Here is a 12,911-nt window from a genome sequence, read left to right as displayed (position 1 = left end):
TCTTCGTTGCTCTTCCTTGCACTCTTTCTGGAGTCTCAAGGTAGTCTCAACATGGATGATGTTGAAGAAATGCAGGAATCTAGCCTCTCAGTACTGTTTCCCAACTGTTGGGCCTCAGTTTCCCCCAAGATTCAAGAAGGAGTCATAACAACCCTCCACAAAGGTCATGCCAGCCGGGGCCACGTTTTTGAATCGGATTGAATATGCCCCATGGAAGGCAGGCTGGCTTCCTGCCCAGCGTCTCAGATAATTTCCTTTTGCAGTTTATTTTCAGTTGAATGATATTAAGTGCAGTTTACCTGGCTTTCATTCAACTTGTGGCACAGGAAGAAAGCAAAGTTCATATTTACTTCCTTAGCTTTTTACCCAAATAACTGGGCATTTTACTGGCCGGTTGCTGGTGTGTGTGTTTGTGTGTTTTCCCTTTCATAGAATTTGTTCTAAAATGTCGCTGGGAAACAGTTCAGGAACTGCATTGTTAAAAACAAGAATGTGGGCTGGTGTTGTTTCAGGACACTTGGCAAAATGGTGAGAACCAGAAGAGCTTGGCAGCTCTTGGGATCTTTAGCCGCTGGCTTTTAATTAGTTCTTTTAAGCAACATTAACAATCTTGGGTGTATTCTTCATTTTGTTTGGTGTTAACCTGCAGGGGATGTGTATGTTGTTTCATCACGTGGGGCCACAGTGTCTACAACTTCGTGCAAGGGAGTTTTAATCAGAATGCCCTACATGGAATATATTTCTTTTGGTTGTCATTCTAGGTGTGTGTGTGTGTGTTTGTGTGTGTGTGTGTGTGTGTGTGTGTGTCTGGGAATCTCTGCCTGCTGCAACACCATCCCATAGCTTTGGATGACATTCACATCTTCCTGGTTAAGGCTGCTAACAAGAGTTGTAAAAATCTGTAATATTACAGTCAAAAATCTGTAATAAAGTATCACAGTCAAAAATCTGTAATAAAGTGTGTTGCATGCACCGATTTCTGTAAACTCTCTGGATTTTTTTAAAATCCTGACACATTGGAATAGCTCAGGGGTCTTCAGACTTGGCCCTTTTATGACTTGTGGACTTCAACTCCCAGAATTCCTCACCCAGCAATGCTGGCTGAGGAATTCTGGGAGTTGAAGTCCACAAGTCATAAAAGGGCCAAGTTTGAAGACCCCTGGAATAGTTGCATTCATGGGCTCTGCTGTTCAGTTACCTGGGCCTTGAGGTAAATGTCCTTCAAGGTTAACCTTGATGCGTGATTGTGTGAGATTCTGCCGATACAGTCTCTTATCTCTGCTGAACTGTGGAGGAGAGACAGATTATGCAAACCTAACAGCTTTGTGTGTGACATCCCATAAGACTCAAACATTGTGTGACTTGTTTCATTGGGCTTAAGAGTGGCACACCAACAGCAGTTCATGCATGAAAACCATGGTTTAAAAACTCCGTAGCAGTAGGCGAAGAAATTTGTAGCTGAAGAGCACAGAATTGTAGGGTCCTTGGTGCTTCTTGAACTTGGATGTTTTTTTTTTTGGCAGTTGTTTCATTTCTCAACAAGGTAACACCAGTTGCTATTGCTCTGATGATGTCACCTAGTTGGCTAATGCAATTTCTGCAAGAAAGCAACCAAGCTCGGAGGGCACCAAGGACCTGGTTGAGAATCAGCCACTCCACCTGTCCAATGGAACGAAGATGAAATAAGCCATAGCTTAGTGCACAGGTCTGCAACCCGCGGTTCCGGAGCCACATGTGGCTCTTTCAGCCGTCTCCTGCGGCTCCCAGTCCTCTGCCATGTGCAGTCCAAAAAAAAAAGTGGGACTAAAAAAGTTCAACCAATCAATTCAAATATGCAAGGTAGGTGCATATCTCGCCTTGTCTCCACTCTTCAGTCAAACCCTGTTCTGCGCATGCGTGCACGTACACGCATGCGCACGCATTTTTTGCGGCTCCCAGTTTTTCCTTTTGTGGGGGAACTGGTTCCGAGTGGCTCTTTCACTGTTTCAGGTTGCTGACCCCTGGCTTAGTGCAAAAAGGGGCAAACATTTGATGGCCAAAGAGGTACCATCGTTGCCTAGAGAGTTGAAAGTACAGGAAACAAGTCTACATTTAGACTCCGGATGGATACAGCATCACTCGGATCCGGTGTCCAATGGCTTTGGCGGGCAGGTTGGAGCAGAATTTGGCTCGCACCATGCTGCTGTTTCCGTGGGCCCAGGTCACCTTCCCCAAGATGGCTTTGGTCCTGTTGGGCTTGCCCCCGGGAGTGACTGTGTTGTTTTTGGCTTTGTACATGTAGGCACACTTTTTGCCCAAGTAGAATTCCGTCTCGTTGCGGGAATAAAGGCCGTCCACTTTCAGCAGAGCCCTCTGCTCCCTCTGGTTCCGGAGGCCTCCTTTACAGCCAGCGAAAGTGGCCTTGCACCGCAACCTGCCCGTCATGGTGTTGCCTTAGAAGTCCCGTTTCCAGCAGGCCTCCGCAGCAGTGCCCCAAAATGGCGGCGACAAGCTGCAGGGAAAAATCAAGATGGCTGCCCCTCAATGGTAGCTGCCATCTTGGCTTTTTTACATTTGCTCTCCAGATGTCTTAGCTGGCAGCGTAGAGGTGCAAAGTGGGTCAGGCTGTTTTATGGCTTGAGGTGGTAATTTGGGAGGTGTTTTTTTTTTCTTCAAGTGATGGTGAGCCCGCTGAATTAAAGGGCATGTTCCTAATCCTTGCTCGTGGACTGGAGTGACTGATTCATCAAAAGCCTATAGTAGGGGTAGGCAACCTTGGCTCTTTTATGACTGGTGGACTTCAACTCCCAGAATTCTGAGGGGAAAGGGAGAGGTTTCCAAGCTGAACCATACTGGCTCAGGAATTCTAGGAGTTGAAGTCCACCAGTCATAAAAGAGCCAAGGTTGCCTATCCCTGAAAAACATGGGCCACCCATCAATGGCAGCCATGCAGATACACAAGGTGGCAGACCCAGCGTTTGAACATTGGGCATGATCGTGAGAGAGGTAGAGAGGATATTATGGAGCAAGTATTAGCCTCTTCAGAAGTTACCCCAAATGGTAAAATAAAAATAAAAAAATCATGCTTTTTTTTTTGCAACTAGATTGCAATTCTTGGGCCTGGGCTGTAGCGTGTTAAGGGGTTAACAATCTAATGAGATAATGGGGGTGGTTATGTTTGCATAACACATCCTAGTAACTTACACCCCGGAGAAACAGGAGAGGCTATTGCATCACAAAAGGCCAAATGGAGGAGACTAACCTCTTTAAGACCCTCGCAGTTCAAAAAAGAGAGCCTGTCCGAAGGCTTGATTTTATTTTTATTACTTGAAAAAATATTTGAATAGCAGAGTCGCCTCCACTTGAACGTGGCCCAACGCCTCCTGTCTCTGCTTACTGAGAAATCTTCTCTTTTCCCCCCCCTTGCATTTTTCTCTCCCTTTCCTTCCCCAAAAGGCCATTAAAAATTGCTGCTGAGACTGAAAAGTTGGTTCCCACCCAGCGTCATTATCTCGGTTTCAAGAGGAGGGGGGAGAACGATGATGGCGGCGGTGGAGCCGGATTTGAGAGGAGGGGGAGAGACAGACAGAAAGGAAAGACTTCATAAAAATTTGCTCGGTGCTTCGTTACCCTTTTAACCTTGCAGAGGGAGAGGGGAGGGTGGGTGGGTGGGAATCCATCCCTGTTTCATCTCCCCTTAAAGCACTTTCGTGTGTTCATTCGCCTTGAAAAGCGTGGAACTATACTGCTTTTCTTTCTTGGTTTTTATTTCCAGGAATTCCTTTGAAAGCTTTTTTTTTCCCCTCCCGTATCAGAACACACACACATACACAAAAGGAAGCAACTTTTACGGCCTTCTTGGTGGATTTGGCCTCTTACGTGTCTGCAAAAAATCTGCAATTAACCCCTTGGTTGAGCAAACGTGGAGAGGGGTTTTTCCCCCCCCTTGCTAATGATCACATAATCTCATTTCTTTGTCTCCCTCTTCGTGGGGAAAAAGCAGTGACCTTGATCCTAAATCTTCCTGCTGTTTTGTAGGATTTTGTTATTCTGACTACTTAGGAAGAGGGAGGTAGGTTAAGATGGACAAGGCAATCAACTCACCCAGATCCTAATGTTTTCCCATTTTTCCAGCTAGCCTTGGATTCCAGAGAGGTGTCTAGGAAGTGTTTACAGATCTGCTGAGAAGTCAACCCACATTAGAGATAAATTCCAAACTAGCCTTTGATAAGAATGAGATACTGAGATGGCCTGGCTAAGATTAGTCACAGATGGAGCCGGGTTTTCTGTTTCTGTCTAGGATCAAAATGGATGAGTTTGTTTTGGAAATTCATAGTCAAGCTGTGATAGTCAACATTTGTGAAATCCTGTGTACGGATCCTTGATTAAAAAAAACTTGGAAGTCAAAATCCAAAGGTTTTTTCTCCAGGTATTCCCACTGTTGGAAGCTTTTTTTTTTAAAATGAAGTTTATTAAGATGAAATACAACTAAAAGTTAAAAGTTAGGAAAGTTAAAGAAGAAAGATGAAATACTTGGAAGAAACAAAGGGAAAGGAAAGGGGAAAAAGTGACTTTTTTCAATAGGGTAAGGTACAAAAAAATTTACAACCTCAACCTTTTGTATTTATTTATTTATTTATTTATTATGGGACTTATATGCCGCCCTATCTCCCGAAGGACTCGGGGCGGCTAACAACAATAAAATACAGAATACAAATATTAAAAAAATAGACTATCACAAAGCCCCACTAAAACCAATAAAAACATTAAAAACATAATTAAAAATGCTTATCACCAGTCCAGGTCGGCCTGTTGGAAAAGGTATGTCTTGAGGTCGCGACGCAAGGACCGGAGATCTGGGGTCATCCGGAGCTCCCAGGGGAGCTGATTCCACAGGGCAGGTGCCCCCACAAAGAAGGCCCTACCCCTGGGGGTCGCCAGCCGACATTGTCTGGCGGATGGCACCCTGAGGAGGTCCTCTCTGTGTGAGCGCACCGGGCGATGGGAAGTCGTTCCTGGCAGCAGACGGTCCTGCAAGTAACCCGGGCCTAAGCCACGTATTACATTTCTCAGGTATTTCAGGTCATTTCAATAACAACAAAGTCATTGTAATCATCAAACCTAAAATCAAAAGTTCCATTTCTTTCAGTTTCCAGCGCGAAGTCCATAAGTGGTTTCCACGTAAAAGGAGATAAATTCTTACCTTTAATTAAAAGCAGTCAATTTTGCCATCTTGGCTAATTCACCATCTTCGCCATCTGTTCTTCCCATGCGCAACTTTAGTGTCTCTTTGTGCATATAAGGTTTTCTCTGCCGTCCACGTAAATAGCAACGAAACTCCAAATTTTCTTTCAAGGATCCTTGTCCATCAAACCGAAAGGAAGATTTCTGGTTTCAGTGTTATATTTATTTTAAGAGTCTCTGAACTAAGTTTTTTTTAAAAAAAACAAAAAAACTGATAAATCTCGGCTTTATCTCAAGTCTACCAGTGATGGTAAAAAGGGACCCTCTTTACAGTTTGAAGCTTTCAGAATGAGAATTCAGCCAAACCAATGCACCACAACATGCACATCAGTGATAATTTAGCCCATCCTAGGTTCGTCAAAATGATATGTAAATTGCCATTTAATTTCATGCAATTATTGCACACAGATGAGCTTGGGCCCTTTGCTTTTTGTACTGTAATCCCAGTCTCCCCTCAAGTGCAAGACAAATTTTGCCCTTTGGAATGCAGGAGTTGACAATCCGATATCCAGTCCTAGTTCCTGTTGGGTTTTGGTTATCTGTTCAGACCCAGTTGTTCTGGATGTCTGAATCTGACTGATACTGAAGGGCAAGTTGCGGCTGATACGTGGAAGAATGAGACGGTGATGAGAGTACGGTATTACTTTTATTGCTATCTTTTTAATTTTGCATTTACATCTAATTTGCTTTCTTGGCTGGATTAGGGAGCTGATTTCCTTTCTTTAGTGAGCACAAAGCAGAAACTTAACCAAGTCTTTCCTAGCCAAGTAACATTTTATTTTATTTTATTATTTCATTCATTCATTAGGTTTTTTATCCTGCCTTTATTACTTTATAAGTAACTGAAGGCGGCGAGCATATATAAGCATATATAAGTGTATAAGCTGTTCAGAGTTGCTTTGAACTGTGAGATGGGCAGTGTGTGAATTTTATTAATTAAATAAATAAAAAGCTTTCCTCGCCCCTCTTTTCTCCCCACCATGACAACCCTGCGGGGCGGGTTGGACTGATTGAGAGAGATTAATCAGTGGAACAACCTGCCTCCAGAAATGGTGAATGCTGCAACACTGGAGGTTAAGAAGAGACTGGACAGCCATTTGTCTGAAATAGTATAGGCCAGGGTTTCCTGCCTGAGCAGGGGGTTAGACTAGATAACCTCCAAGGTCCCTCCCAACATTATTATTATAAAACTTATTATTATTATTATTATTATTATTATTATTATTATTATTATTATTATTATTATTATTATTATTATTATTTTGGTCCAAAGTCACCCAGCCATCTTTCAGGCCTAAGGCAGGATTAGAACTCACAGTCACCTGGTGATTGGCCCCAAATCATCCAGCCTTCTTTTTTGCCTAAGGCAGGACTAGAACTCACAGTCTCCTGGTGATCAGCCCAAAATCACCCAGATGGCTTTCATGCCTAAAGCAAGTTTAGAAATCTCTTGGGTTTTCTAAGTCAGCATCTTAACTACTACGCCAAACTGGCTCCCTGCACACACAGAAGGGCTGCTGTAGTAGGAGAAGACAGCAAAGAGCGTTTCTTGTCTGACTTTTTTTTTCCCCCTTCCATTTTTGGCGTTGGTTTGTTTTCATAACAATAATGGAAGCCTGGGGTTGTAGATGTCAGTATGGGAAGGTTTGTCAAAACACAGCAAGGCACCACTGCGCCACAGAGTTGAGTTAGACCTTTTGAACAGACCGAGGTGACTTGGCTTGTTTCATTGGCTCTCTTTATTTTATTTTATTTTTTTCCTCCACCTATGCCCACCGGCACAATTTTGAAACTGTGTCTTGTTTTTCAACTGTTAGGTCTGCAATTTCTCCATAGATAACTTTAGACTGGGTGAAATGTACTGAGTGGCAAATGAGTGGATTTTAGATATCAGACATTTAGGCCTGAAAATTTAGCTCTACCTTCGGGAATGGACGTGTCTCTAAAATGGGCTGCTAAAAGGAAAAGATGCTGATTGGACCTTTCATTGCAAAAATCAGCCGTCTTCAGCTCTTTTAGAGGACCTGGGTCCTGCACCACTCGCCCATTACTTAAGAGCTGACTTAATACCCTTCATGACACAATTTGGTTTGAAAATGATGTTTTGCAGCACACGCAAATGTTAGCGGGGCCTTTGGAAATCTCATATAACAATAAATCATGTGGGATTAGAATTGTGGAGTCTTTGCTGCTTTTTGCATTTGTTTCCTTGCAGACCTTTCATTGGCCAACTAGGTAGCATCTTCCCATCTTCTGAAGATGTGGGTAATGAAACATCTGCAAGAAAACAGCCAAGCTCAGAGACCACCAAAGACTTCACAGTTCAACTCTTGAGCTACAAATGGCTCTTCTGTTGAATTAGAATTGTGAACGCTGCAGCTCCAATACGCACGAATTTGTCATATTGGGGAAGGTGTGGTTTAGACATTTGTTGAGGTGGTCTTTTCTGTAACAATAACAAAAGGAATAATTATCGCTTGTGAGTCAAGGCAGCGGATCCCTGCTTACATTGATGTTGAGAGTTTTAGAAAAAAAAATTCAGAGAAGAGCAACTAAGATGATCCAAGGCCTGGAGGCTAAAACATACGAACAACGGCTGCGGGACTTGGTTCTGGCCAGTCTAAAGAAAAAAAGAAACACGAGGGACATGATAGCAGCATTCCAGTATTTGAGGTGCTGCCACAAAGAAGAGGAGGGGGCCAGGTCGTTCACCAGAGCACCAGAGGGAAGGAAGAGAAACAATGGTTGGAAAGTGACCAAAGAGAGAAGCAACCTGGAATTAAGGAGAAACGTCCTGACAGGGAGGACAACCAACCAGTGGAACAGCTTGTCACCAGAAATCGTGGGCGCTCCATCACTGGAGATTTTTAAGAAAAGACTAGACAATCTGAGATGGTGTAGGTTCTCCTGCTTGAGCAGGGGGCTGGACTAGAAGACCTCCAGGGTCCCTTCCAGCTCTATTCTATTTATAAAACCCTTTTCGATTCACTTTCTCTATTTCCGGAAGACTTTTGTAAATACCATTACTTGTGTAGCTTGTACATATGATCCACCCTTGAGAGGGGGAACGTACCCCATTCTCAGTGTTTCAGATAGAGTCACCAAGTCAACCAAACTTCAGATATACACGTATGGTGTTCACTTCCCAGAATTCTCAGCAACAATCAAGCTGACTGGGGAATTCTGGGATTTGAAAAGGATACGCCGGGGAAAATCGTTAGGAGGGACGAATGGCAATAGGGAAAAATAAAGCCCCAAACAACCTTTAAAAAGCTCTGCACAGAGATCCTTCTAGATCTAGAGTCCAGGGGTAGGCAACCTTGGTTCTTTTATGACTCGTGGACTTCAACTCCCAGAATTCCTGAGCCAGCATGGCTCAGCTTGGAAACTCCCTTTTCCCTCAACATGGCTGGCTCAGGAACTCTGGGAGTTGAAGTCCACCAGTCATATATATATTTTAGAACAGATGTTGATAAAAATTGCTGTCCTAGCGACAGCTGCCAACTTAAATCGTTTTACAGAAGGCAATCTTTGCAGATGTGAATGAACCATTCTTAATTCCTTTAATTCATAATGCTTGTTAAATTTTGCTTTATGTGTTCCAAAACCGCCTACAAATGAGACATTTTCATCCAGTTAGTTGTCCTCTTTTTCTTCCTGGCGTGATTTTAAAAAATGTAAAACCACCAGCCGCAGTTCTGCTTTGGCAGGAATTTTAAGGCTAAATTCCACTTAAATGTATACAAACGCAAAGAAGAAAACATGGATTTATTTTCTCGACTGCATTAGATCTAGTGGCATGCTTGCTACATGCCAGAAAGGGAGGGTTAGGCGTAGTCTGTTGAGTTGCTGGGCTGATTTTTCCTTTTCGTTGTTAATCATTGTCAATTACATTTTTATCATCAATCATTATTTTTTTTATTACATTGGGAAAGAAGTTTCCGTGTAAAATGTGGTTGACTAAAGCGCCGTTGGTAGGAGGTTGAGACTTGGATATCTGTTTGGAGAACAGAAATTGCTTTCTTGGGTTCTCCTCGCTCGCTCAAAAAGAGCGTTTATTCGTTTATTCAAATCAAGCAAAATTATACCTACAATTTAGATCTACCTGAATATAATCTGCACGTGGATGAAATACCCATGGGTTAGTCCTGATGGTACTGGTTGTCATCAACATAGGACCACAACTGAGCTCAAAATTTATGTTGCTAAGCGAGACAGCGAAGTTTTGCCCCACTTTACAACCTTCCTTGCCAAAGTTGTTAAGTGAATCGCTGTACTTGTTCAGTTAGTAATCCGGTTGCTAAGTGAATCCGGCTTTTCTGTTGACTTTGCTCGTCAAGAGCTTCCAAAAGGGGATCACGTGATCCTGGGACATAGATATGAACCAGTTACCAAGGATCCAAATTTTGATCACGTGGTCACAGGGACGCTGCGATGGTCGTAAGTGTGAAAAACGGTCATAAGTCACTTTTTCAGTGATGTAACGGTCGCTAAATGAACGGTTGTGAGTTGAGGACTACCTGCAATTTGTGGCAGTAGGTTTTATTTTATTTTATTTTTGGGAGGGATAGCTAAATCTTTTTCCTAATCGAGGCAGCGCCAAGTTTCAATGGTGGCTCTGTTGTCTCGTAATTTAATATCCGCCTTCTCAAGAGCTCCAGGTTCATTTTATGGCGAGCTTCGGTCGTTGTCAGACCTGGGCAGAAGCTGATTAACTTCTGGTGCAATGCTTGTGCTCAATCACCCTGAGCCGAGAACGTCTAAAGAGCTTTCACTTGATTGCTTTTAAAGATGGCCTGGGGCTGTATCACTCCTTGGAATGATAAGTGGGTGGACTTAATTTACAGATACTCTTTGATGCTCTGGAACTTTCAGTAAGTTTTGATAGACAAATGGCAAGAAGCTTGAGCAAGATCACAAGGTTCAGCGGCATCTATAAACTATTCCAGAGGAATCTTAACACACACCAAGGAAGAGAGAAGATGCTCTTTCCTCCAGTACATTAAAGATAACTGGAAAGGATACCATCTCAGACAAGTGACTGGTTTCTTCTTAAAAAACCTCCAGTGACGGAGCGCCCACGATTTCTGGTGGCAAGCTGTTCCACTGGTTGATTGTCCTCACTGTTAGGAAGTTTCTCCTTAGTTCTAGGTTGGTTCTCTCCTTGATTAGTTTCCAACTGTTGTTTCTCGTCCTTCCCTCTGGTGCTTTGGAGAATAATTTGACCCTTTCCTCTTCTTTGTGGCAGCCCCTCAAATACCGGAATACTGCTATCAAGTCTCCCCTATTTCTTCTTTTCTTTAGACCAGCCAAACCCAAGTCCCGCAGCCGTTCTTCGTCTGTTTTACCAAGGGTGAAAAACGCTGTTCTACAATACGTATGCGTATTTGTGTTAAAGAGTTCATTGCAGTTATTCCTCTACCTCCCAAAGGATCAGTGGGACTAGATAGATGGATGCAGATATTTCCAGAGTAAATCTAGAAATACTAAGGGTATCAAGGAATTCCATAGCAGACCTGATTGAATATAAAGATTAACCAAGGATGAATATTGGAAAATTGCCTCAATCAAACTTCCTCAAGTTAATGCACTTTAGATGCCTGGAACAGATTATTTTTTTCTTACATGTTCTTTCATTTATTAGATGTCCCTCCTTAGCCAAATATATAGCAGCAAGACAAAATTGTTTCCTTCTGGTTGCCATTTATAGATCTTGGTTCAGTTCCGTCTCCCAGTTATTTGTGGGAGAGAACTGTTGGAGGCTATCTTTTGTCAGAATAGATAAATTCATTGATTTAAGACAGGGGTCTTCAAACTTGGCCCTTTTATGACTTGTGGACTTCAACTCCCAGAATTCCTCAGCCAGTGTGCCTGGCTGAGGAATTCTGGGAGTTGAGGTCCACAAGTCAAAAAAGGCCCAGGTTTGAAGACCCCTGATTTAAGGGCTGTTTGTTGCATTATAATCACTTTCCACTGGACATGAAGATTTGTGAAGCAAAAACTGCAGAGAAAAAAGATAACATTTCTGTGATTGCGGACATATTGACAATTCCCGCTGGCAGCCCGACCCTAACGTTAGTCATTTGGGAAGATGAAAAAAAAAGATTAAAACATCTTTTTGAAAAGACTGATCACCCGCTCTCATTTCAGTGTCATCAAGTAGATCAAACAAATGAGAGCCCGGCAAAACATGACAAACAAAAGCTTAGGTTAGGGCAAGGGGTCTTCAAACTTGGCCACTTTAAGACTTGTGGACTTCAATTCCCAGAATTCCTCAGCCCGGCTGCCTGAGGAATTCTGGGAGTTGAAGTCCACAAGTGGCCAGGTTTGAAGACCCCTGGATTAGGGTGTTTTTAATGCTATCCCTGCAGTCTCCTTGGGCAGCCCCATTGAGTTCAGTGAGCCTCACTGTGCTGTAATAGTAATTGAGAGCTAGTGAAATAGAGTGGCCAAGAAATTGGACTGTAAATTAAGCAGTTCCTGGTTTGAAACTTGCTTAGCCAGTCTATATAGCAACGACTGAGAATTGGTCAACTTATAAGTTTCTTCATACTCAACAGCCATATAACTCTCAAGACTTAACCAACACCCTTACTTACCGCTTCTTTGCACTCTGTTGCTCTCACCCGCCTGCCTAGACTCCTGCCTCTTCCCACCTGTCCTTGCTTAGTAACCTACATGGTCCTCATTTAACAACAGCAACAAGAGAGAGAAAGCTGGAATTGCCATTGCTAAGCAATTTGGACATGTTACGTTGCATCTTGCAATCCTGCCGCAGTGGAAAGTCCACTCCCAATTGCTGTTGTAACACGATGAGTTACCTGTGCTTTATTTGCTAACCTGTCTGCCTTTAATTAACTCCTTGGAAAAGACCCCGAAGTTGGGAAAGATAGAAGGCAAAAAGGACAAGGGGATGACATAGTTAGATAGTGGCATGGATGCAAGAAACATGAATTTGGGCAAACTCTTGAGAGGCGAGGCCACGGGGCCACTGAAGAACAACAACGGCATTTAATTGGGCTTTATTATAGATTTGATAAGGGACGTGGTGGCTCAGTGGGTTAGGACACTGAGCTTGTCGATCAGAAGGTTGGCAGTTTGGTGGATCAAATCCCGAGTGCCGCGTAGCAGAGTGAGCGCCTGTTACTCGTCCCAGCTTCTGCCCACCTAGCAGTTCAAAAGCGCGTAAAAATGCGAGTAGAAAAATAGGGACCACTCCGGTGGGAAGGTAACAGCGTTCCGTGCTAGTCCTGCTGGCCACATGACCACGGAGACGTCCTCGGACAAGCGCTGGCTCTTCGGCTTTGAAATGGAGATGAGCACCGGCCCCTAGAGTCGGAAACGACTAGCACGCATGTGCGGGGGAACCTTTACCTTTACCTTTATAGATTTGATAGGCTTTTGTTTTTAATGGTCCTTGGGAATTTTATCTCGGCTAGCCGCCTTGGCTGGAGGGAGAAATCCCAGCTGAGATTAGGTGTCCTGATACCCCTGCATAGGACGACTCTCTGCTCCCCGTGGCGAAGGATGATGAGAGTTGTAGTTAAAAACCTTGAAGAGGGGAGGTGGGGTATCGCGTGGGCTTCCTTGCCCTAGATAACGGATGACTGGAGAGGAAGACGGAAGGAACTGGTGTCTCCCCTTGTTGTGCCTGTTTTTACTAGCAGCAAAAAAGATCAGCTACGCTC

The 12,911-nt window shown here is 43.5% G+C and overlaps 2 protein-coding genes across 3 annotated transcripts in view; one reads left to right on the top strand and one right to left on the bottom strand.

Annotated features, from left to right (window-relative positions):
* SMAD7 (SMAD family member 7) overlaps positions 1-12,911 on the top strand; it is a 54,253-nt gene that overhangs the window by 26,485 nt on the left and 14,857 nt on the right. The gene's annotated exons all lie outside the window — the stretch shown is intronic.
* On the bottom strand, positions 2,089-2,471 carry LOC310635693 (large ribosomal subunit protein eL33-like). Its single transcript, XM_083354918.1, has one exon. The coding sequence runs from the start codon at positions 2,422-2,424 to the stop codon at positions 2,092-2,094; it is 333 nt and encodes a 110-aa protein (XP_083211044.1). The 5' UTR covers positions 2,425-2,471; the 3' UTR covers positions 2,089-2,091.

This window comes from Vipera ursinii, assembly GCF_947247035.1.
Source record: "Vipera ursinii genome assembly, chromosome: 2".
Classification (NCBI taxonomy): domain Eukaryota; kingdom Metazoa; phylum Chordata; class Lepidosauria; order Squamata; family Viperidae; genus Vipera; species Vipera ursinii.
Note: the sequence above shows the minus strand (reverse complement) of the source record. Positions and strands in the feature narration are given on the sequence as shown.